Raw genomic sequence first — 26,477 nt, forward strand, 5'->3', positions numbered from 1 at the left:
TTACTCTCTGTCTCTGTTATTCCCTTTTCTGAATTTTCTATTCAAGGAAATAATTTCCTCCACAACCAGCATCCCTTTCAGAGTTCAATAATCCTCTTCTGATTCCAAAAACAGGCAGCCTACTGTATCAAGTTCCCATTTTATCTCTCCTCAATCACAGACATATGTACATTTTAAAACTAAAAGCTTACTTTGAGAACCAAAAATTCATCAGAAAGTAGATTGCAGAGCCCACGAATGCTATCTTATTTGATTTTACATCAAACCTGTGGTAGGTATTCACCTCAATTGTAAAAATCAGAGCACAGACCTGTGTGTCCCCGGGACATGATGGTAGTCACTGAAACTGAAATTTCCCATCGCACCCTCTGAAGTCCACAGACTTTATACAAGACAAATAAAACCAACCAAGCCCACAACTACAGCATAAATGAGTGCCAGACAATACTACAATCTACTTAAAGACAACAGCAAGCTGAAACAGGATAAAGTCAAAGGAAATCACAAAAAGCACACTAATCAAACTACTCGAAGCAAAGATGAAGGAAAAATTCTTGGAAGGAGCCAGAAGAAAACAACTCATTACATGGAGAAGCCCATCAATTCAAATGCCCATGGACTTCTCATGGAGAGAGATGAGGCCAGAGGACAGGAACTCCATGTCTAAGTGCTGAAAGGGAAAAAGGCTCAACCCAGAATTCTATATCCAGCAAAAAGATCCTCCAGGAATGAAGGCAGAACAAAAACATTCTCAGATGAAAGATAAAACTTGGAGGGTATGTTACCATCTGACCTCATACAAAAGAAAGCTAAAGAAAGTTTCAAGACGAAGAAAAATGATACCATCAGGAAACTTGGATTTTTGGAAATAAAGAACACAAAATTCTTTAAAACGTGTATGACTATTGAAAGCAAAAGCTGTCACATCATCTGGTGAAGTTTTCAGTGTAGAAAGATGTGAACTGATATGGCGGCTATCCTGTAAGAAGCAGGCGATTCCATAGCTTACATTAAGTGTAAAATATGAACAGTGAAAAGTTAGCTATGTATATTGCAATCCTTAGCGTGGAGCTTCTCAACAGCGGTACCATTAACATTTTGGGTCTCAGAATTCTGTTGACGGAGCTGTCCTGTGCATTGTGGAGCATTCACCAGCAAACCAGGCCACTACGCATTTGATGCCAGTAGCAGCATTCCCCCAGTCGTGACAATAAAAATGTGTCCAGATGTCACCAAATGTCACCTGGAGGACAAAAATCACTACCTACAAAAAAAAAAATACTTGAAATATAATGGCATATGTTAAAAGATTAAAAGTAAAAAGATGGAAGAAGATATGATGCAAACACTCGTTCAAAGGAAAACAAGTAGATACTATAAGACAAAGAAGACATCAAAAAAATAAAATGAAAGAACCGCCCAGGATAAAGAAGAACATTATATAATGATAAAAGATCAAATCACCCATAAGCTCTAACAATCATAAATGTGCATGCACCTACCACCAGTTTCAAAGTACACAAAGTATGAAATATGTAAGTAAAAGGAGAAACAAATCCATAATACTGCCGGAAGACTTCATAACTCCTCTCTCAGTAATTAATGGAAGAAACAGTATCAGAAAGGACAGAAAGACATGGTCAGCACTGTCAGCCAACCTACCCTGGCACTCTACCCTGTACGGCAGAATGTTCTCATCAAGTGCACCATGAACACTCATCCCCACGGACCGCAACCTGGGCCATAACACAAACTAACAAATTCAAAAGAACTGAAATTAGACAAAGTATGTTCTCTTACCATAAAGGAATTTCTTTTTTTATAAAGATTTTATTTATTTATTTCACAGAGAGAGACACAGCGAGAGAGGGAACACAAGCAGGGGAAGTGGGAGAGGGAGAAGCAGACTCCCCGCTGAGCAGGGAGCCCGATGTGGGGCTCGATGCCAGGACCCCGAGATCATGACCTGAGCTGAAGGCAGATGCTTAACGACTGAGCCACCCAGGCGCCCCATAAAGGAATTTCTTTTAAAAATCAGTAACAGAAAGGGACGCTTGGATGGCTCAGGTGCTTAAGGGTCTGCCTCAGCTCAGGTCATGATCTTAGGGTCCTGGGATCGAGTCCTGCTTCTGGCTCCATGCTCAGTGGGGAGTCTGCTTCTCCCTCTTCCCTTCCCCCCACTCATGCTTGCACTCTCTCTCTCTCTGAAACAAATAAATAAATCTTAAAAAAAAAAAAATCAGGGGCACCTAGGTGACTCAGCCAGTTAAGCGTCCGCCTACAGCTCAGGTCCTGATCCCAGGGTCCTGGGATCAAGCTCTCTGCTCAGCGGGGAGTCTGCTTCTCCCTCTGCCACTCTCTCCCTGCTCATGCTCTCTTTCTCTCACTCTCTCTCAAATAAAATCTTTAAAAATAAACTTAAAAATAAATCAGTAACAGAAAGATATTTGGAAAATCCACTAAAACCTGGGGGGGGGGGGATTTGGGAACAAATTTCGGAAGCACCATTTGGGAACAAAACTGTCACGATGCTGGAGAATCATCCAATTCTTCACAACTGCAAATGGAAACTTACGAACAGCAGAAATTCTACAGAGATCGGCACCTTAAGCTAGAACTCACACTCAGAACGAGTCACCACAGGACAACCTGATGTCTGCCTGCTGGTGTGATACAAGAAGCAGCAGATCCAGCATTCCTGCCAACACATGTACACATTTACCGTATTTACTCAATCCCAGAGCAGTGGTTCTCAAAGTGCAGTCCCCAGAAATTCTTGGAGCCACCCCCAGAAACAAGAAACTTCTGGAAGTAGCCTACAGTTGGTATCAAGAGCCCTCGCACTCTGCTGCTTGAGAAGCACTGCTCTGGGGCTAATTTTCACGTGACGGGAAGTGCACAAAATAAGAGCACTACACCCAACTCCAGGAGGTACTAATCCAGACACTACAAACCACCAGCCTGGACTCTTCAAAAATGCCACATGAGAAGAAAGAAAACCACCACAAAGATTTCTCCAAATTAAAAGAAATTAAAAAGATATAACCAAATGAGGGGCGCCTGGGTGGCTCAGTTGTTAAGCGTCTGCCTTGGGCTCAGGTCATGACCCCAGGATTCTGGGATCGGGGGACTCCCTGCTCTGTGGGAAGCCTGCTTCTCCCTCACCCACTCCCCCTGTTTGTGTTCCCTCTCTCACGGTGTCTCTCCCTATCAAATAAATAAAATCTTTAAAAAAAGAATGAAAATGGTGAGTGCTACTCCAGATGGTCAGGAATATCCAAGAACAGAATTATTTCCATTCTGCTCTAAGACGTTATTGAAATACATCTTCTACAGTACATAACAAGCTTTAAATGTATATGAAGTATACACACAGTGCAGAGTACATAAACGAGCTTTATATGTGCCAACTTAGCAGTCCCTCAGGGAATCTGTGGATGTGGGTGTTCACACACCTGCATGTGTGTGGGGGCGTGTGCATGTGCGGGTATATGCAGTGACGGTGCCAGGCAGTCCTTTGCTTACTAGGATTCTGTGAAAAGGTCAGAAGGCAAGATTCCAGAAGACTCCACCTTCTTGAAACTTTATTTTTTTGAAACAGGTGCCTAGCTGTCAAGAATCCAAACACAAGTGGGGCGCCTGGGTGGCTCAGTTGGTTAAGCGACTGCCTTCGGCTCGGGTCATGGTCCTGGAGTCCCAGGATCGAGTCCCGCATCGGGCTCCCTGCTCAGCAGGGAGTCTGCTTCTCCCTCTGACCCGCTTCCGTCTCGTCCTCTCCATCTCTCATTCTCTCTCAAGTAAATAAATACAATCTTTAAAAAAGAAAAAAAAGAATCCAAACACAAGTGGAATTCAATGACTATAAAGATGTCCTTGGACAATAAGGCCAATGCTGACCTGCTACCTAAGCTCCTCTTACCATCTTTTTAACATGTGGTAACTAAAAAAATAAGCCAGCAAGTGGATTACTGAGTTAAAGGTTACTGAGGTATCCCCCACTGTTGGACAGAGAAAACATTTATAAATTCCCACTAAATAACGTTTCCGTGCAAATATCTGTACACAGAACTTTCTCCATATTTTTACATGAATTCTTTCAAAGAATCCCAGAACTGCAATAGTTTGTACAAAGTCATAAGCTCTAAAACACTTGAAATATTATTGCCAACTGCAAATTTAAACTCCCACCACTGAGTGCTATGAATAATGCCAAAAGCAATTTTACCTCACCCTCATCAGATGAGAGCTAAATACATGTACCCTTCGCTTAAATAAAGGGAGGAAAATGGCATCTTGTCATCACCGGCACTGATTCACGTTTGCTAGCACACGGGGTCCTGCACTACTACTTACAAACTGTGGCTAAGGCTGCTCCCCATGCTGTTCAGTGGAGCTGGGCGTATTTGGGGCGTGTGCACTGGGGGCACCCCCGGAACTAGGACCCTCTCCCGTGGCACCAGCCTCCTCACAGGTAAATCTTCACTGGCCAGGAACTCAATGTGCCCCTTCAGCAAATGTCACCAGGACTATGACGGTTTTTGTTAGTGATGTGGTCCCCAGTGGTCTGCCCTAACTTACTTTTGCCCATAAACCCTGTTACTTCCAGCGAGCATTTCTACGAAATACGAAGTTTTGCAGGGATATATATACTATACAACAACAGAAATGGCGATGTTATTTATGCAAGAGTCCATCTCTTCCACACTGATTGGTAGTATCTCTTAAATGTATCGTATTAGAGTAATTTGGGCGCAAGAAAACAGGACTTTAACCTACAACCACATGGAACTGGACTCTCTGCAAGGACCTACAGGAGGAGATGCTGCATATTGACACCCTGACTGTAGCCCTGTGAGTCCATACGGTTCTGACCTTCAGAACTGGAAAATAATACATTTGTTTTAAGCCACTACATTTAGGATAATTTTAGAACAGCAATAGGACACTGATACAACTGCATAACAATTAATGACGATTTTTTTCTTTGTATTCTGAGTCAATTTGACAATCCTGCTTCCCGCGGCCTCGCTCTCATCTTTCCTCCCTCATGTGAAACGGCCCTCGGATAAGAGAGGGTGGTGAGGTGAAGACAGAGGTGCTCTCCTCGTGGAGGATGTAAGTGTGCCGACGGCCTGTGCTGAGGCTCCCCCGGGCACTCTGGTGCTTCAGTGCAGTGCCGATTAGGCATCGAGGGGACCCGACACACAGCACACGACAAACACAGGCACCACCTGCCCTGAGACCGTAAAGCAGAGAATAAGCCTGAGGAGACGGTGGGCAGATCTTTAGCAAACACTAACCACGCAAACACTTCTCCTCCTCCCAATATAATGTCATATAAAAAATAAAAACCACGAGACCTCTGAAAATACTGGAGTACAAAGAGTACGTTAGGCTGAGGACCCCAAGAAAAATCACCTCTCAAAATCCTTACAGGAAGGTGAGAAAACGCTCTGCAAGCCGTTTGGCTGTGCTGGGTACATACCCTCAGTCACCTGCTGAGCACCACTACATGCGTGCCCACACTGAAGACACGGCAGTCAGTAACGGACACAGCTTGTAACTCACAAGCTCAGACTCACTCACCAGGAAATCTTAAATGATAGCAGTGGCTACTGGCGAGACAGTCCCCTAGCCCTTGGAAGGTGCCGACTGAGCTCAGGCTGCAGGGGCTGCATCCAGGTAGAGGGGCAGGGTGCGTGTGGAATGACCACTGCGGACGGGAAGGTAGGGAAGGTAGGTGGGGCAGCGCACAGCTCAGGAAGGACTGCCAGTCCCCCAAGCTCAGCCACAGCTATCCGTGAGAATTCTGGAACTGGAGCTGGGACACAGAAGGCAGCCTGCTTCGAGATAACTACAACTGTCAACTCCTGTAAGGAGAGCGACGAGAGGTCTACACCGCTCTGCAGATTAGGACGCCCAGAACAGCTGTCTTCTGAAAGAGAAAACACAGACAGACAGACACACAGGTAGAAAGGATTAGAAAGTGTTTCCCATAAAAATGGAAGATTAAATACACGACTGCCTTCAATACCAAAAACACTGCTTTTTCTTAAAGCTGAAACCTACAGAACAGAAAACAAGAGATGATAACAAAATGCAGAAAGCTAGAGAGCAGAGAGATGGATGGTAAATAAGCAGATCCAAGAAAAACAGGAGTCTCAGCACAGCCGCGAGGAAGCAGGAGAACCCTGGGACCCTGGAGGGGCGGGCCTGGCGTCAGGGGGACCTCTGAAGCGGGTGGGGAGGGAGGAAAGAGTAGGAACCGACTGAAAGCTACTGAAGACCATCTGGATCCTCAGGTGACCCCTCCCAGCTACAGAGCAAGGGACAGCTACCCCCTGGGGGAGGGAAAGCAGAGGGCGAGGCTGAAGGAAGGACAGTGAACGTGGGTGCAAGCCAGCGTGGCCTCCCTTCCCTGCTGCCCAGGTAGAAATTCAGCGTTGAGAGGAGGAGGAGGGACAGGAGAAGCCGGCGGCCAGTGTTTGCTGAAACTGTCAGGCATGAATTTAAGCACCTCGCCTACGTTCATTTAATTCCTAGTTTTAGACAATTAACATAGGAAATTCTTACTATAAAAAAGAAAAATAACTGAAATGTCCAAGACCAAAGGTGGTCTACCCATACCACGTGACATCACCCGGTTTAAAAGAAGTAGGCAATGTGACGTGTGCTATGGCACGAAGCTTGAAAACATTTCGCTCAGTGCAATAAGCCAGACGCAATACGACAGACCCCGAAGGGCTCCACCTCCACGAGGTGACAGCAGTCAACTCCACAGACACGGAGGTACAGAAAGGCTACGGGGGCCGGGGAGGGGGGACAGCGAGGCGTCTCCCGGGTGCAGAGCTTGGGTTTGGGAGGAGGAAGGAGGCCTGGGGGCGGGAGGTGAGGACAGTGGTACAACAGCGTGAATGTGCTCACGGCCACTGCACTGCACGCTTGGGTAGACGTGCTTAAGATGGTAAGTTTTATGTTAGGTCTGATAAATTTTTTAAAAAGGAACACATTCTATAAATATCGCTGAAATCCAGCTCCCTAGCAGCCGCGTAACCCCCGGAAGATGGGTATTTCCTCATCACTACCCACATCTCCAACATACGAAGCTGGTTTCTACCCTGGGGTCGGCCTGAACGCACCACCAGGCCCCTTCCCCTCACCCTCCTGCCGGCTGCCGCAGTTAAGGAACTAGAATCGGTATGGCTATCCTGGAAAAGCCAAATCCTCACACACCAGGCACATTCAGGCAAGAGTTTGATCACTTGGGGAGCTGGCCTGTCAATGAGACCAAACACCAGAAGGAGAGAGAACACTCCTGAAGGCCTCCTGGACTGTGAGGCCCTGGAGAAGGGGGCTGGGGTCTACGGAGCCCTTCCCACAACCGGGCACCCAGGGTACCTGTATTCTGCATGGTCCAAGAAGAAAAGTTTAGCGCAAATGAGAAACTTTTACAGCACATGACAGTAAAACCATTCCTCAGAAACAGTTCTCACAAATAAAATTTAAAAAAAGCAAACACTTGGGTGCCTGGGTGGCTCAGTTGGTTAAGCGACTGCCTTCAGCTCAGGTCACGATCCTGGAGTCCCAGGATTGAGTCCCCCATCGGGCTCCCTGCTCAGTGGAGAGCCTGCTTCTCCCTCTCCCTCTGCCTGCCTCTCTGCCTACTTGTGCTCTCTCTCTATCTCCGTCAAATAAATAAATAAAATCTTTAAAAAAAAAAAAGCAAACACTTTGAATGACAGATGAGCAAAGACAATTCATAAAAAAAGAAATACAGCTGTACTTAGAGAACTATGTGCAGCCACATTAGGAACTCTAACCCTTCCCACACACACCTGAGGGACCGCCCTGGGCGAGCGCTGTCCCGACGAGGACAAGCACAAGAAGCGGGCTGCCTACTTGCAAAGGGAGACGTGCTGGGAAGACTCTAATACAGAAGGCGCGAGGGCCAGAAGGAAGCCGAGTCTCAAGAGGAGACACCTGCATGAAAGGAACCAACCACAGAAGGTCTTGGGAGACCTGGACGGGGCTGCAGAGCCTTGAGGGCTCAGGACTGGAGAGAAAGCCGGGGCAGCTGGAGTGGGCAAGGCACGGGAGGGACACCGGATGCGGCTGAAGGGGTGGGCAGGGCTGAGTCCCGTGGGCACGGCCTGCCAGGATAAGGAGTCTCACTTTAACTCTCAGGGGAAGGGAAGTCAGTGGAAGGTTTTAAGACTAGGAGTCATTTTTGTTTCCAAGAGAACTTCTAAAACACGCAAATTAAAACAACTGAAAAAAATTCTTCACCCTTAGCATTCTTAACAGTCTTGGCTAACGAAGCACTCTTAATGGCTAGCAAGAGTGTGAACAACTTTTATGGAGGACAGTTTGTGAAAATGCCCTGACAGCCCTTTTTTGTAATGGGAGTAACTTTAACCATAGCTTCTAATGATCCATGAAAGCAAATATTTGAAAACATGAAAAATGTACAAAAGATTGATCTACCAAGATGACCATGACTGTGCTGTGCTGCTTAAAAGTCTACCCAAAAAGCACGGAAGACTTTAGTTCCAGTGATGAGACCCGGTCCCGGGTGTCGGACACCCACACGCTGTCGCTGACAGCAGTAAGGCGGAGGGAGGGCCTTCCGAGAGTCACAGGGAGGAGCGGCAGCACCTGTCCCCGCCCCGACCAGCACCCAGGGTCCCCTCGCTCCAGTCACCATCCACACACCACACAACATCCCCACAACAGGAGACTCGTCATTTGAGGGGCTCACACAAAAGCTCCTCTCAGCTGTGAGGGAGCGGGCCTAAAACAGAGTCAATAGGTTTCCTCAGAAAAATTCCTTTTTTCTCATTCTCTGCATAAGATCACTTCTTTTAAAACAGTCAACTAGAAAATGAATATTTATACAAAATGCAATTAAAATTCAAAATGCCACTTAAATATATTATAATATAGTATACAAAATGAGATTTTTAGTCTTTTTCATTAAGTTCTTTCAGCGATTGTGCTGCATTTTAGCAAAAGTCACAATCTTATCAAGTTTCATGCTAGAAAAGTAGTACAAAGAGTCTGAAAGATAATGAACATAAGCAACATCACGTTTAGTAACCTCCACTTCAGAGATGGAGCCTTTGAACTGGCAAGCAATTTATTCCATTTCCAAAGCAATTTTCCTATCGTATTGAAAATTTTACCTCAGTATTTAAAAACAATAAGATGATGAATAATGGATTTTTTCAGAGACAGGATAAGCAGAAAATCCTAAGTGTCTGTGTTGCCTAGTGTCATACACACTTAATTGGTTTGTCACTCAAGAAAAATCAACGTTTCCAGCAATTAAGTATAATTCTGGAAACATATTTTTAAAAAGAGTAAAAACAATGTGAACAAAGAGACAGAACAGATGATACCAAACCCAAGAGTACTGCCACACTAAGAAACGGAGACAACTCTCTTAGCTGCTGCCAAAGGTTTAGAAAAATTGGGAACCTTCAACAAAAAACACTCAAGTACTAGAAGGTGCGTAATTTACATGTATCTAAGTAAAAGTAGGTCAATACAGTAACTAGCTTAAACTCACATTAAGTATGTAATAGCCTTATTGTTTCCATTTTGAGGAGAAGCATTGCTGAGAAGCCAACTGATAGTAAAGGGAGAAACCATTTAAAATATGCCTAATGCTTCAACCTTCTTTAAGAAAAATAAACACTGCCCTCTTTGCCTACATGTTAATAGAGTAGAAAAACAAAGCAACAAAGTACTATAAAGAAATGGGTATGTTTCCTTCATCAAACACAGCTTCCAAGTTCAAGCGTGTCACTGATGAGTCACTAATAAGCAGCAAAACTGTATACTGGGAAACTGGGACTCTTCCCTTCCTACAGTAGCAGAGGAGTTAAACAGCAGAATAGTTGTGTAAAAAAAAAAAAAAAAAAAAGGAAAGGAACATTGCCTGAAAGGCACGCCTTGACCTCAGCAATAAAAACAAGCAAGACGCGCAAGGGCCAGTCAGTGCCCACGCCCGGAGATGCCCCCCATGTGGACTATGGACACAGTAACCTCGGAGCCACCGACTCCTCTTCCACGGCGTTCTGTAAAAAAACCTCAATACCAATTTCTTAACATAAGAAATTACACCAACGCTATACATGAATCGAAACAAGCCTCTAAATTAGAGTAATGGGACAATATCTAATATTATGTAAACGCCAATCCAGAAATTAAAAACATACGTGGGCCGATTAGCTCAGGACACATGACCCAGTTATACCCAAAACTGTCATGTTCACAATCACCAAATCTATCTTCATGCTAATACTGTCAGCTGTAGAAACTACAGTGAAACAGACCTGTTCTGGCAGGTTTAAAGAATTTCATGAACTCGAGTGAACTACAGATCCTTAAAAATATGTCTCTGATTCCAAGGAGTCCTGGGCCTGAGCACTTTGATAAACACTATCTTAAGAATCATTTGGTAGCGGCACCTGGGCGGCTCAGTCACTAGCGTCTGCCTTCGGCTCAGGTCGTGATCCCAGGGTCCTGGGATCGAGTCCCACACTGGATTCCCAGGGGGTCCGCTTCTCCCTCTGCCCCTCCCCCTGCTTGTGCTCTCTCTTTCTCTCACTCTCTGTCAAATAAATAAATAAATCTTAAAAAAAAAAAGCAAAGGAAGAATCATTTGGTACTTGAAAAAACCTTTTCAGCTGTGAAAACACAAAAAAGAAGTTTCATCTTTATAACTAGAGTAAAGGCATTTTTTTAGATCATCATAACTGTAAAATTTTTAAAGATTCAGAGGAAATCGTGTATAGACACTCATTCTGAGTGTCTATAAAAAAAACTGTGTTGCCTCTATTAAGAAACACACGAATATTTTAGAGATAATCAGACAAGAGCCATCTGTTCTCAGCATGACTCTCTTCTCAAACACTAAAGTTTAACCATTATAATATTGCAAATGACTCTAGGCAGGGCCAAAAGCCACACTGCAACATGAAGCAAAGAATAGGTACTAATAGACATGGATAAACACAATGATGTCCAGTGTCAGTCATTCTCTTTTCAAATGTGAAGATAATTTGAATGACACGGGTACCATTTAAAAGACAGAAATGAAAAATATCAAATTAACAAATACCTTACTTTTACCCACCTATACATACTACAAGAAGAAAATCAATGCCTCACATTAGTTCACAGAAAACGATCTTAACAAGTAATTGCACTCTTACTGAACTATTAAATACTATGCGTGGGACACAGCATTTCATTCACCTAGTAACTTCCAAAAAAAAAAAAAAACCCACCCCCCCCAAAAAAAACCAAGAACATCCTCCTGTATTAACCATACTCAAATCATATCTAATTTGTCCCCTTGAAATTTTCATAAAGTACAAACCCAATGATGAAAAATTTTATACCAGTTGTAATAATTTATGATCACTACATGTTAAATATATTGTGTCCTAAACTAGCATGATTATAATGAAATAAAAGTAGTTTCACTCCAAGGAAAACCTGAAAACCTTTAAAATACATTACTACAGTTCCTTATACCTTATGAACACAAAATGACATTTTTATATGGTCAAAAAAAAGCCTTTTAAAGCTCACAAAGCAAGAAAAGCCCGTGTCAAAGCTGTTTTTCTAACAACTAATTAGCTTTCAATTGCCAATGTGGAAGAAAAAGACCCCATAATATAAACTTTTGTTATTGGAAATAGAAGACTGAATTTGCACTTTTTATTTTTTTATCTATTTTTTTAGCTGTCTTCTAATTTACAGCACACATTTCCCAAAACAGAAATACTAGAAAAGCCATAATTTGGATAAAAAACTTTACTCACTTTACAGTTCTGAAATATGAAATTAGAGATTTGTTATATATTAAGTCAAAAGTACCCTAAACACAGTTAGCTTTGTTAAGTATATCTCACTGCAGTAAGAAAACCTCCAGAGATGAGGTGCGGGGCGCTAGGTCTCTCTCAGAGGTGAAGAAAATCTTCCAACCCTGCCCGTGGTGATGGCTGCATTTACCTTGTGAATACATAAATAGTGTATTTTTTGAATACACTGAATTTTACACTCCAAACGGGAGGCCTGTAGCCAAAACTTGTTAGTGAATGGAAAAATAAATAATAAGACGGACTTTCAAATACAAAGAGTAAAGACAAAAACAGAACAAAGGTAAATGACTCCTTCCTGCCAGTTCCAGAACAAGACTTGAGCAGACAGGGCGCCCTCCCCCTCTCCCCCATAAGCTATAACCCTGGAGACGACAGAGGGAAAGGTGAAGAGAAGGAGGCAGACCAGGAGGGACCCAGACCCCAGAGGTCACACAACAGGGAGTTCCCAATGCGCTCCTTCAGCCTCATTTATCCCAAATTGTGTACCAGAGAGTCAGCAGCCAGAAAAACCACGGACATAAACCAAAGAGAGCCCCAAGAACAGCCCAGGCCCTCCTGCCCATCCCTACCACTGGGTTCACAGGAACCCAGACGTAAAGGCCCCCCAGGCCATACTGCAGGAGGCCAGAGGCTACAATAAACAGGCATTCCTCCCCTCCCCAGACAAGGGGACATCAGCAGAGCCCCACGCGGCACCGCAGACCCCATGTCTGCCCAGCGGTGAAGGGGGCACCCTCTTCTCCCAGGTGTCAAAGGGAACCCAGCTTTCACCCCATCTGCCAGCAACAAAGCAGCACCACCTCATCCCACCTCCCTAACCCCAGTCCCATGGGGTGTCAGAGGAGGCCTGATAAAACAGAAGATTATTTGAATAAAGTCCAGAACCTCCCAGCATAATACCCAAAATGTCCAGGATACAATTTAAAAAAAAAAAAAGGACTCATTATACCAAAAGCCAGGAAAATCTCTAATCCTGAAGGAAAAATAACCAACAAATGCCAACACCAAAGGGATGCATATGGTGAAATTATCTGACAAGGATTCTCATATCCATCATAAAAATGTGTCTATGGGCAATTACAAACATACTTGAAGCAAATGAAAACAAACAAACAGCTATTTCAGCAAAGAAAGCTAATATGAAGAAGAACCAAATGGAAATTCTAAAACTAAAAAATACAATAATGGAGATTTGAAAACAATGCATAGGGTTCAGGGGCAGAAAAGAAGAGACAAAGGAAAAGTCAATGAACTTGAAGAGTGAACAACAGAAACCAATCTGGACAGAAAATGGACTTAAAACAAATGAGGAGAAACTCAGGACGTTTGAGACACAAGAAAGATCTCACAAGGTGTCTCCAGAGAGAGTGTTAGAAGAGATGAAAGAGGGTGGGGCTCAAAAAGTTCTAGACAAATAATGGCTGAAAACTCCTAACCTGACAAAAGATAAAACTTGCAGATTCAATATGCTACGTGAACCCCAAACAGTATAAACCCAAAGAAATCTATGTCAAGACCCATAATAATCAAACTACTGAACTAAAGACAAGAAAAAAAGCTTGTAAGTAGTGAGAAATGACATCTTACCCACAGGAAAAGAAAACATTCCAATGACATCAGATTTCTCATCAGAAATCATGGAGGCCAGAAAGAAGTAGCATAACATTTTCCAAGGGCTTAAAATAGAAAAAGGACTGTCAACCCCAAATTGTGTATCTGGTGAAATTACCCTTCAGGAATGAAGCAGAAATAAGACCTTCTAAGACGAAAGAAAACTAAGAGAATTTGTTTTCAGCAGACCTACACTAAAAGAATAGCAAGGAATTCTTAGAACAGAAATAATAAGGAATTCAGGACCTTCAAGAAATAAGAGAACAACAGAAATAGTGAAAACATGGGTGAATAGAATAGGCATTTCTTCTCCTTTTGAGTTTTCTAGATTATGTTTGAGAGAGAGAAAAATTAACACTGATGTGTAACTCTAGTCATATGTAAGGGAAATATTTATGTACTTTTGCAAAATTAAAGTATTTATGTAATTGTACAAGATAATTACTTTACCAGTAAGGATGAGTAAAGGGATGTAAAGAGGTACTGATTCTTCACTTTACTAACACTGATAAAATATCAACACCAGAATACTGTGATGAATCACATATGTATAATGTCATATCTAGAACTACCACTAAATAACATCTATACAAAGACATACAGTGGAGAAACACCATAGGTAAATCAAAATGGAATTCCAAAAATTGTTCAAGTAACTCACAGAAAAACAGGAAAAAGAAAACAAAGAAACAACGCAGCAATCAAAAAGGAAAATGGCAGATATAAGCCCTAACTTGTCAATCATTACACTGAACATAAATGCTCTAAATATATCAATCATAAGACAGAGATTGGCACAGGCTCAGGTCTTGATCCTGGAGTCCCGGGATCGGGTCCCGCATCGGGCTCCCTGTTTGGCGGGGAGTCTGCTTCTCCCTCTGACCCTCTCCCCTCTCATGCTGTCTCTCTATCTCATTCTCTCTCTCAAATAAATAAATAAATTCTTTAAAAAAAAACAAAAACAAAACATAAGCCAACCATATGCTGACTACAACAAACTTACCTTAAATATAAGCAGGTGGAAAGTAAAAGGATGGAAAATTATATGCCAGGTAAACATTAGTCAAAATAAAGCATGAGTGGCTATATAAATGTCAGAAAAAGGAAAGCCCAGAGCAAAAATATTACTAGAGACAGATGGAAATTATAAAATAATAAAAGCATCAGTCCATCAAAACAGAGCAATCCCAAACATGTCTGCACCAAATGACAGACTGGCAAAACAGTAAAGTAAAAATTGATAAAACCAAAAGGAAAAATAGACAAATGCACAATTACAGTTAGAGACTTCAACGACCCACTCTCAACCAAGAAAACAACTAGAACATAAACTAGCAAAGATAACAGGATCTTATCAACATTTCAGAACATTTCACCCAACGACAGCACAATACACCTTCTTTTGGGCCCTGAAATTCTTACCAATACAGACCATATTCTTGGTCACAAGACAAACTACCAAAATTAAATGAAGTAACACGAAGCATGTTCTTTAACCACAAAGAAATCATGCTAGAAATTAGTAACAGAAAAATAACAGCAAATTTTCCATACACATTCCTAAGTAATCCATGAGACAGAGGGGAAGTCTCAAAGTAAAACAAAATGCCAAAATTTGTGGGACACCGATAAATCAGTGCTGAGAGGGAAATTGACAGCACAAAATCCTTATGTTAAAAAAAGAGGAAAAGTCTCCAATCAATAATCTAAACTCCCACCATAAGAAACAAGAATGAGAAGATAAAAAATAAAACCTAAAGAAGCAATCAAAAAGAAGGAAAAGTAAAGCACAGAAATTAATAAAAGTGAAAACAGACAACTACAAAAAAAATAAGAAAAATAAAGGATAGCTCTTTGAAAAAACTCAAACCTCTAGTAAGACTAACCAACAAAGGAGTGAAGGCACAAACCACCAATATCTGAATGAAACAACATCAAAAAGATAGTAAGAGAATAGATGATGAACAACACTACACACATAAATATGGCAACTTTCCTGAAAAGGACCGATTCCTCAAAGGGCACAATCACAACTCACCCCAAACAAAATAGCTCATTTGAATAGCCTAGTTAACTATTAAAGAAACTGAGTTTGTAAAGTGAAACACCCAAAAAAGAAATCTCTTAGGTCCAGACGGTTTCACTGGGAATTCTACCAAACACTTAAAGAAGAGAGCAACTCTATTCGAAGTCTTCCAGAAAGCAGGAGAGAAGGGAACACTTTCCAAGTCATCTCATGAGGCCAGGCATCAGGGCTAAAATCTGACAGTCACTGCCGTTCCATTCATGGAAAAGAGACATCTACAGTCAAGTGCAATCTGTGCTCTGAGGGGGAACAGGGGCCTGTAGGAGCCAGCAGGGGCATCTAACTCTATCCTGGCTGGGGTTGAGATAATGGAAGGCTTCAAAAGAAAAGTACTTTTCGATGCTGACAGAGTCAGAAATATAGCCACTGAAATATGGAGATTTTAAATGCCAGAAGAAACAGCTAGAAGAATCCAAAATAAGTGCCTTGGGGGTGAGAGGCTGGGGTAAGGAGGAAGCAATAAGCGGAGTACAGAGCCACAGTATATTCTCATTAGCCTTTTACCATATGTTATTATGATAAAATACAACCAACCTTCACAAAATAACGTAAAAGCACAACTTCCAGTTTAAGATCCATCTCTCCCTGCTCCTCTTCCCTAAGCCCAACTATAAGCTTGGAAATAAAGCAAGAGCCAAACAAAGGAGAGCTCTGGAAGGGGTCGAGAAGGCAGCAGTGAAGAGGAAGAGGGTTAGGGGGGCTTGGGACCAAGGACTGAGAAACGACACAGCGGCAGGACGTCCTACAGGCCCTCACCCAACAGCAGGAAGGAGACAGGCCTGGCATTCCCTAACTCCCAACCCAGCAAGGAAAGGCACCCCGGAAAGATCATTCCTCCCCTGGAGGGAGCAAGAGTACACCACCACCAGCAAGACAGATCAAAAAGTGCCGTGGGAAACGGCATCCTTCCCCATGGAACTAAGACTCCCCTGTCCCATCGAGGGACAGGGGTGCATCTGGGCGGCAGCAGTTAGAGGAACCCTGCCACAAAAACAGGTTAGAAGCCTCAGAAAGCCCCTGTGTCCCCGTGGGCCGAGACGCCCCTCTCTTCTAACCAGGAGGGAAACCAGGCAGCATCACCAAGCACAGCCCCACTTCAGAAGCAGCCAGTCCAGGAAACCGCTTCTATTCAGGGCCTGAACTCCCCTCCTCTGCCACCAGAGACCAGAGCAGCAGGAAGCACCAGCAAGAGGGATTCCAAGGGCCACAGCAGTGCTGAGGCTCCTCCCCTAACCAGACACACCAGAACAGCCAGCAGGCTCGTGCAGAGCGGGTACAATCACAACCACTGCCCATCCAACAAGGCCTTTTCATCACATGGACTGACCATTCCTTCTCTTACCAAGAGACACTGGGCCTGGGGAGATCGCCTCTTCCTTTCAGCACGATAAGCAGGGACAAAAAGGAGTCCCAGTACACCACATAAACCAAGCACACCAAAAACTGTAACACAAAATTAAACTGTCACTGGGATCACAACCCACAAATGTAGGCCAGGACCTACAAGGTAAACCTAAACAGGGCGATCACCTGCTAAAGTAAAAGATATAAACAGAACCCACATTCTCCAGACGTAAGAAACAGAATGTCCAGGATAAAATAAAAAATCATCCATCACATCAAGAACCAGAAGATTCACAGTGTGAGTTAGAAAGGATAATCAACAGACACCAAAACTCAAATTAACTCAGATACTGGAATTATGTGACAATCATTTTAAGCAGCAAACATAAACATGCTTCAACAAGCAATAACAATTCTCTTGAAACAAACAGAAATTATAAAACTGACAAACACACTAGTTCAAATGAAACACTGCTGCATGGAATCAACAGAAGAGTGAAAATGACAAAGGACAGAATTAGGGAATTTGCGAACAAAAATCAATACAATGCACACAATCTTAACACAGAAAAAAGAAACTGGGGGGGGCGGGGAACCTAAGGGAATTATGTAACACTAACAAAAGATCCAACATTTGTATCACCCCAGTACCAGCAGGAGAGAGAAGACAGTGGAAACCAGAGTCCTTGAAGAAACTCCCCAACTTTGGTGAAACAAAACCCAACAGATTAAAATCTCTTACTAAATACCAACCAAGATAAACCAAAAGAAATCCACACCAAGATACATCACAGTTAAACTTGTAAAAATGAAAAACAAATAAGACCTTGAAAGCAGTCAGAGAGAAATGACACGTTACCCGCAGGGAAACGCCAACTCGCGCAGCAGTGAACTTCTCATCAGGAATCATGAAGGCAAGGTGGGCAGTAGCCAGTTTTCAAGGCTAACGAAAGAACTGTCAACCAGGAATTCTATACCCAATACATCCATCCTTCCGGAATGAAGGGGAAATAAGAACATTCTAAGGTGGAAGAAATTTCAAAAATTGGCTATAGGAAGCACTTCAAATAGAAAGGAATGGGGAAAAAAGAATCCTGGAATACAAGGAAGGAGTAACAGAAAGAGTAGAAACATGGATACGTACATTAGACTATCCTTATAATCATGAGTTTTATAAATATTTGATGATTTAAACAAAAAGTGTAACACCATCTGATACTCAAGATAGGATATTTGAAGTGTAGGGGGAGAAGATGGGTAAAGGGACCAAAATGCAAGTAAGGTTTACACACTCTACTCCACAGACTAAAATACGAATCCCAACACCCCATGGTGAGAAGTCACATACGTATACTACAATACCCAACAGAGCACACACTACAAAAACTACAAGAAGACCTACACTCAAAAACCCCGCAGAGATCTCCAAAAAAAGTTCAAATGACCTAAAGGAAGTCAAAAAGAGAAACAGAAGAGGAATGAGAATCAGAAGAAACAAAATAAACAAATAATAAAATAGCACCTACACTCTAATGTAGCAATAATTAACTTAAATGTAAAGGGTCTAAATACACCAATCCAGAGAATGACAGAGTGCATAACGGAAAACAAGGATCCAACAAAGAGACTCCAAATTCAACTTAGGCTGAAAGCAAACACCATGCAAACATTAATCCACAATAAAGCAGGAGGAGATTTCAGAGCAAAGAAAATTGCCAGAGACAAAGAAGAACATTACGCAAAAAAAGAAACACTCTACCAGAAGACGTAAGAATCCTAAATATGTACACACCAAATGACAGAGCCTCAAAATACCTGCAGCAAAAACTGAGATGCAAGCCGCGACGGAAACCTATTGTGAAAGAAACAGCATATTTCCAAATAATGATCTCCCCAAATCAAGCACTCAGAGAATTTCTGACACAATCACTGTTACAGGTACTGTCAAGGAGGAAAAGAGAAATGGTACTTCTGGCCAAACGCTAAACACAGGCACCTCAGTAGGTTCTCCTGTAACCCTTCACCATCCTGTAGGAAAACAACAGTATTCCCCCCCATTTTACATCCCAGGAAATGGGCGTTCAGGTTAATGAGATCAAACAGCTAGTCAGTAAATGAGCCGCGATTCAATTCAGCTCTACAACATTACAACACATACTTTCTGACTCTATGTTACAGTTTCTCAAAGAGCCCAGAACCAAAGTTACTCTAAAACTCGAATCCTGAAGCAACTGGATATTGAAATTTTTTTTTCCTCTTCTGTACTAAAAGTTAGCAGCTTCTGCGGCACCTGTCCAACTCTCGATTTCAGCTCAGGTCGTGATCTCAGGTGCTGGGATCAAGGCCCGCCTAGGGCTCCACGCTCAGGGGGAGTCCGCTTGAGGTTCTCTCTCTCTCTCTGACCCTCCCCCCCCACGCACGGGCACTCTCTCAAATAAATTTTTTAAAAAGTAAATTGCTTCTACAATTCCTTAGGAATAAAATTTCGATTAACTGCAGAAGACAGTACTTCCTCTTTTTATAAGTTCCTTTTTTATAAAATATAGTATTCCTCTCTTCGGGCGAGAAACAAGTTAAGTGCGAGCTGAAACCAACTAGGGGAGGAGGCTTCCATTTTCAACGAAAGGTCTCTATGTTTTAAATGGACGACTGAAGTGGGGTCCCATTAAACAATCTAACCTTGTGAAGTTCCGTTTCTCGTTGCTAAAAGCAAAACTTCTGGCCAACGAACATGATTAAGTGCACCTGGGTTTGGCACATAACCTGAACCCTTTGCGTTTGTGACAGGCCGTGCTTCTCCACTCAGGTTTGGGCTTCGTGTCTGCACGTTCACGGTCCCTACGGGAACCACGCCGAGGCTCGGACAGCAGCAGTGTCTGCGGGATGAGGGCCCCGCCCGCCCGGCTCCCGTGAGAGCGCCGCAGCCGCACGCCGGCCCCCACCTCCGAGGGCGTCGATGGCCAAGGCAGCCCAGGACTGGGGCGGAGCTGGGGGTGACCCCGCCCGGCCCCGACGCTGAGTCCCGGGGCCTCTCCCAAGGGTGGACGCCCCCCCAGAGTGCAGGCGCGCGGGAGTCGGAGCACTGTGCGCGGCCTGCGAGCTGGGACAGACCCGCCGCCGGGGGCCGGGGGGCGGGGGGCCCGGACGGGGCGCGGGGGGAGGGCCGCCGCGGGGGGGAGGGAGGTCGGCGCCGTCGTTACCTGCTGGGCCGTTCGGCCCCCGGCCCAGGCCCGGCCGCGCTGTAGTAGGTCGCGCGTTTGCGGTTGGCCACGGCGGCCGCGCTGCGCACCGGGTACAGAGGGATCCGCTCCGCCATGTTCCGGCCGCCACCTTCCCGCCCCTTCTCGATTCGCTGCCTTTCCCCGCCCTCTCCGCTCAGCTCCAACCCGGCTGAGGCGCCGCCCGCGCGGCCGTGCCCGACCCGCGAGCGACGGAGCCCGAGAGCTTCACAGAGCGTCGGAGCCTGATGACGACAGCTTGCGGCGAAGGGAGGGCACAAAAGGCGGCGGCGTTAAGAGGCTCCGTCCCGCGTCCGGGCCCGAAGACGTCAACGCCGCGGCGCGGGCGCAAGCGGAGGCGGTGACGCGCTGAGGCTCCGCCTCCCGCGCGCCGGGGCCGGATGGCGTCCCCGAGGCGCGCGGAGGGGGTGTGTCCCGGCGGCCCCGCCCCGGGCTCTGGGCGCTGGGGGCTGGGCGCGTGCGCGTGCGCGAGGGCGCGCGCCGGAGGCCGGCCCGGGGCTGTGCCCCAGGTGCGCGTGTCCGGGGACGGCGGCGGCCGCGGCCCCCGGAATCCTGCCTTTACCGGTCGCCGGGGACTTCCCGGTCCCTTAACTCGCCGCCTTGTCGGGCTTCCCCTGCGCGCAGGTGTGTGCGGCGTTGTCCCGCACCTACGGAATACAATTCCCGTAAGTGGCCTCCAAAGAGTGGGCCAACAGTCGAGTCCAGAGAGTGCTCAACTTCGCGCTCCTGTTGTTAAAGTTTGTTACTGATTCATAGCTTGGAAGTGTGGTCTGAACTCTTTCCATGCTTTAACATTGAGGTTTTCTTCTGATCAAAAATAAAGCCAGCTGTCCGCGATGTAATTGACCCAGGACCCACAGAGTTAGCTGTGCCTGCTCCCCTCAGTCGTAATTTTTGACCGAAAAAACTTGACTTCCAATGCCTGCTGTTGGCCGGAAGCCTTACCGGTAAAGTAAACGGTGATGAACGCGTTTTGTATGTTGTATGTATAACATACTGTGTTCTTACGATAAAAAGCTAAAGAAAAGAAAATGTTATAGAGGAGCTCATGAGTTAGAGAAAATGCATTTACAGCACTGTTATCTATATTTATTGGGAAAAACCCCCGTAGAAACCCATATTATTCAGGGGCGCCTGGGTGGCTCAGTTGGTTAAGCCACTGCCTTAGGCTCAGGTCATGATCCCGGAGTCCCGGGATCGAGTCCCGGGATCGAGCCCCGCATCGAGCCCCGCATCGAGCCCCGCATCGAGCCCCGCATCGAGCCCCGCATCAGGCTCCCTGCTCGGCAGGGGGTCGACCTCTCTCTTTGACCCTCCCCCCTCTCATGCTCTCTCTCATTCTCTCTCTCCCTCTCTCAAAAAAAAAAAAAAGTTATTCAAGGGTCATGTGTCTTGGCAAATAGATTTTCTGTTCCAAGATGGAAATGCTAACGGAGTAGTGGTGTTCTTGGAGACCTCCTTCTAACCCACCCCAGTAGGTGGTCATTTCCTTAATGCTCCTTGAGAGTCGGTTTGGAGGCACCTTTATCATGGGGTCACTTCTCAAGAGGAGACTCACTCTAAAGAGTCCCCGCGGCCCCACTTGTTCCAAGGTGCAGCCCCCTGCAGAACACCTGTCTCTCCTAGCATCCCACAGTCCGTCTTCTTGGAAGTTGCCGAAACTGCTTCCTGGCCCCCTTCAGACAACCAAGGACGGTCAGAAGTACCTGCAGACAAACTGAAGTCTCTTCTACTCCAAAATCCCGCCTTAATAGGATGCTTCCCAGTCCAAGACTTTTCCCCTTCTACGTGATAAAACTTAATTTCCTTTCTAAAACCCTTGAAAGTGACATCAGAAGGGCTCCTCCCTTGCTGCAAGTTGATGGGTAAACAGCCTTTATTAATTTTGTCTTGAGGTCGTTTTGTTTGTGATAGTTTGAGGTATTTATTTCAATGACTTTTATTTTTTACTTTGAAGATTTTAATTGGTCCTTTTTCCTATGCATCTATTCTTATTTCATTTCTGTCTTTTGTTTCTTACTTTCAATTATCTAAGGAGAAGAAAATGTTTTGACTGTTGACTTGTTAACTTTCTTAGCATTGGGTTTCTTCACATGTCCTGGAATTTAGGTTTGCGGGCAGCGGGCAGGAGATAGCGGCTCTTCCCCCTTCCCCTCCTGCTCCTCACCCTTCCCTAGTCAGTGGCCTTGCCATCGCTTCCACCTGCAGCCCAGAACGGGGTCCCACGTGGCATGTCAAGGCTTTCAATAACAGGGAGAGCATGTCAGATGCAGGGTCTGCAGGCAGTGGTATTCATTCTTGGTCTTCAGTTTGGGTCTCTGTCTTTGTACTCCTAAGCCCCCACTGTGTTCAAAAGCCCTAGGCAGCTGTCAGCAACAGGGTTTTGTTGGTTGTTTGGTTTAGTTTCCTACACCACGTAGGACAGCCTCACCCAAGCCTGTGGGGTGAGCCCCTTGCCCACTCCGGTGGCCAACTTCCAGCCCCAGAAACCAGCCGACAGGAGCCACTCTCACCTCTGTTTCTGGTCCAATAACTTTGGTGTTTTCGAGCCCTGCTGTGTCTTTTTGTTTTCTGTTTCCATAATTTATAAATCCATTATGACTATGTGTTTGAAGCAATGTGTTCAACATAAACTTCTAAATTCTAGTCTCATCTTGACTATTTTCATGTATTACCTTCTCCATTTGAAAACTTATTTTTAAAAAAGTTAATATTCTTGAGTAGTTGCTCCAACTTTCTGGTTCCAGTTTGCTATTTCGCTGCTTTTTATGTGGCTTGAATACAGGCCACTTTGTGGACACCCCTCTCAAATGACGCCGTGGCCTCCTATGTGCAAAATGAACTTGTGCTCATTCTTTTCCTTACTCCGACTCACTGCGGCAGCTGACATTCACCTCTTTCAACAGCTGACATTTGTTACACCAAGTGCTCGACCACACTCCACAGAGGACACTGTTAACACAACAGCTCAACCACACTGAAGACTTAACATTGTAACACCAGGTCCTTACATGTTTCCCTTCTGTGATAACTTTGAGACAAATCCTCTGGCTCTCCTCGATTAACTCACTCTCTCCTGGATAGTTCTCTTTCACAACCTACCCACTTTAAATAAGAACCCCTCCAGTCTTTTTTCTACATGCTGACCTCTCCTGGCTCCATTTCTGCATTGCTAATTTAGGTCAGTTTAGCCAAGATTCTTCATTCCCATTTTGTGCCCAGGTGAGGGATGGGTGTGGTGGGGATGCAAATATAACTAAGACATGGCGTCTGCCCTGCAGGAGGCTCTTCCTGGGCAGGGAGGCCATTCTGCAAACTGCTGGCTGCAACTTGGGCCACAGTGGAATGAATACGTGCGTGCTGTAAGCCTAAAGTTCCGTTAGGGTCTTTGCAGGAGCTGGATGGCCTGCTGCAGCATTCAGTTGAAGAGTTTACTGGAGGAACTGTTTACAGATGTGTGGGTGGGAATAAAAAACCAAAGCAGTTGGAGGGACTTCCGGGGACAGGTAGATGGGAAACCGTTCTCACCTCCAGGCTCAAAGAGACCGGAAGAGGAAGAGTAGTACTGGAGCCAAGGGGAGCCCAGGAGCCAGATGCCCCCCCCAACCCCTACCCAGAGATGCTGAGGCTATAAAGCCGGGGTCACAGCACACTGCTCACAGGTAAAGTCTACCTGTCATCTGTTTGGTAAAGATAGTTTGTTTAGACATAACCATGCTATTTTATCAACATATCATCTATGGCCGCTTTCAAGCTATAATGGTGGAGTTGAGGAGGCCCTACAAAGCCTATGTGGCCCTTTACAGGGAAAGCTTGCAACCCCTGTTACAGAGGCCCAGGGCCTTGCTAATATCTGGGAACGGCAGGGGGGCATGCCCCGACAGCGCAGGGATGGACTGTTTCTATGGGGACAGCACTTCCCTTGAGCAGTCCCTGAAGGAATAATGAGAGAAGGCATAATAACACGTTAATGGAGGGGACTGGAGTGACAGAGAATACTTGCATAATCTTTAGGAAGGCATGGAACGAGTTTTCAAAAAAAGAACAGATGGAGGAAAGAGCAAACCAATAAGATGGTAGAGTTACACCTGAATGTCACTTCATGTACATTAAATGTAAGCCGACTAAGTACACCAATAAAAAGTCAAATTGTCAGATTGGACTACAAACCAAATCCAGATATATGCCTGAGGTCTAAGAGGCCTCATATGGAGAAGCAGAAAGTGAAAGGATAGAAGACCATGTGATCACTGGCCATAATGACGCCTCGTGAGTGTCCCTCACCTCCGCAGATGAGGACCCCGAGGCACACCATGGGTACGCAGCTGACCTGGCTCACAGCCAGAACTCGAACCCAGGCTCCAAAGGCCATGTTTAGCCTCTGAACCAGAGTTGCCAGCTGAGCGAGAATAAAGAGAATACTGACCGCCCGAGCTTGGACATAAGGCGAAAGGAGGCTGGCATGTCATTTCTTCTCACGTAAGGGTACAGGCCACCCGAAGACTGGGAAAATGGACTTCGTTCAACTGACTGCTATTTAGTAGAGGTCCCCAACTTAGTGAAATTAGACATTTGCGTGAAGGTTTTTGCCGGTAGAAAAGCAAATAATTTCGGTCCGGGAAGAAAATAGAACATCAAAGGATATAGTTTATTGTCCTTTACGATATTAACCACTTTTGTGTCTAACTAAGTGACCTGATCCTAACAGCTGTGAATTCTAGGTCCTGAAAAACTCTCCGAGGCTGTCTTAAGGTCCTACTCACCCGCAGTCAGCTAGCGGGCGATACAGAGCTAGAGCATCTCTAACACGAGACATTGCAGGAGGCATGGGGCAGAGTCAGCCCTGGCGGCAGCTAAGATCTAGAACCATCTGATGCACTAGAACGTACCCCCGAGTTGACTCGAGCCAGCCATGGAAGCAGCTCGAGAGCATGAGCCAGTGCCCCCACAGACGAGAGCCCCTCTGCTCCGACCCGTGGACCCCGTCCACAGGCAAAACCCGCTCCGGCATGAGGTCCGGAGCAAAGCCAACTGCACACCAGTTCTCTCATCCGATCCAGCATCATTGCCAGAGTGAGAGCCAGCCCGAGATCGAGAGCCACTTCTCAAGGCAGCTCAGTGCTGCTATGGGAGGCTGTGCGGGGTTTCCTGTGAAAGGCACAGGGACAGGCGGTGGGGATCAGCACAGGGTGATCACCCTGGCAGGGTGGTGATCTTCTCTCCTCCTGCCGCTTCGGCACCATCTGCAGATGGAGGACTGGCCACTGCAGCGGGGCTGGTCACCACTGCAGGGTTGACGGGGCTCAGAAGCAGCTACAGACCCAAAGCCCGCTCCAGAGCTCGAGGCATTTCCATCTTCTGCTGCGGTGCCTTTGTCGGGAGCTCGGGAGCTGGAGCCAAGTGCGCCCCAGTGTGGGTAAGCCCCCTGCCCCTGCAGCCAGCTCCTGCCCCCGCTGCACAAACACAGGGGCGCTTACCAACTAGCGAGCTAGAGCAGACACTCAGACGTGCGCCAAGCGAGCATTACCTCCACCCACAAAGCCAGAGCCACCGCACACAGCAGCCCCCGCACCGACTGCGGACGACGGCCCCCCCCGGCGGCAGCTCCCGGGCTAGAGGCCCCTCTACCTGCTCGCCTGGACCAGCTCCAGTGCAGCAGTCCTCTCTGCTGCCGGTTCCTCCACCAAATTTGGCAACAATGCCAGCCTGAGAGTTCACTGAGCCCTGGAGTGCATTCCAGAACCAGCTTGAGCCCCACCACCGGGGACGGAGCCAGCTCCAGCTGCAGCTCCAGCTCAGGTCCCGGGCTGGTTCCACGGCAGGAGCCGGGGGCATCCCTGGCATCGGCCGTAGCTCCGGCCCATGGCTCGAGCCACTCTGCCGAGGTCCACCTGTCACCGAACCTTTTTATTTTTTTCAAGAGAAACTTTTTTTTAGCATTTTATTTCTTAGAGAGAGGGAGGGAGCGCAGAAGCAGGGGGTGCAGCAGAGGGAGAGAGAGAGAGAGACCCCCCCGCTGAGCAGGGAGCCCGCACCAGGACTCGATCCCACGACCCTGAGGTCCTGACCTGAGCCGAAGGCAGATGCTTTAACCGACTGAGACACCCAGGAGTCCCCACCCTTCACCCTTTTCTGTTACAGGATTTATGATTTTTACATTTAACAGTTAATATTTAGATTCAGTAAAAGTTAAGCTTCCGTCACTTTCAGCTGTACCATTCAAGGCTACTTCCTCAGGCTCCTGCATGAGCTCAGGCTTGGGTCAGGTTGACCTGGGTTCAAAGCCACAGCGGAGCCATGTCA

At 45.8% G+C, this 26,477-nt stretch overlaps 1 protein-coding gene across 30 annotated transcripts in view; it reads right to left on the reverse strand.

The window, feature by feature from the left end:
* LOC148162029 (putative phospholipid-transporting ATPase IIB) overlaps positions 1-20,471 on the reverse strand; it is a 240,837-nt gene extending 220,366 nt beyond the window's left edge. For 27 of the 30 annotated variants that reach the window (XM_088020425.1, XM_088020417.1, XM_088020408.1 and 24 more), the window contains exon 1: positions 20,136-20,464. In XM_088020425.1, the coding sequence (XP_087876551.1) occupies positions 20,136-20,251 (116 nt within the window). In that variant the 5' untranslated portion in view covers positions 20,252-20,464. Of the gene's footprint in view, positions 1-20,135 lie in introns of all 30 variants that reach the window. The other 3 variants (XM_088020432.1, XM_088020434.1, XM_088020433.1) reach the window with 2 other exon arrangements.
* Between the last annotated feature and the right edge of the window lie 6,006 nt (positions 20,472-26,477).

This window comes from Eumetopias jubatus, unplaced genomic scaffold (genome assembly GCF_037043125.1).
Source record: "Eumetopias jubatus isolate StellerSeaLion01/CBP00866 unplaced genomic scaffold, mEumJub1_p1.0 scaffold_26, whole genome shotgun sequence".
Taxonomy (NCBI): Eukaryota; Metazoa; Chordata; class Mammalia; order Carnivora; family Otariidae; genus Eumetopias; species Eumetopias jubatus.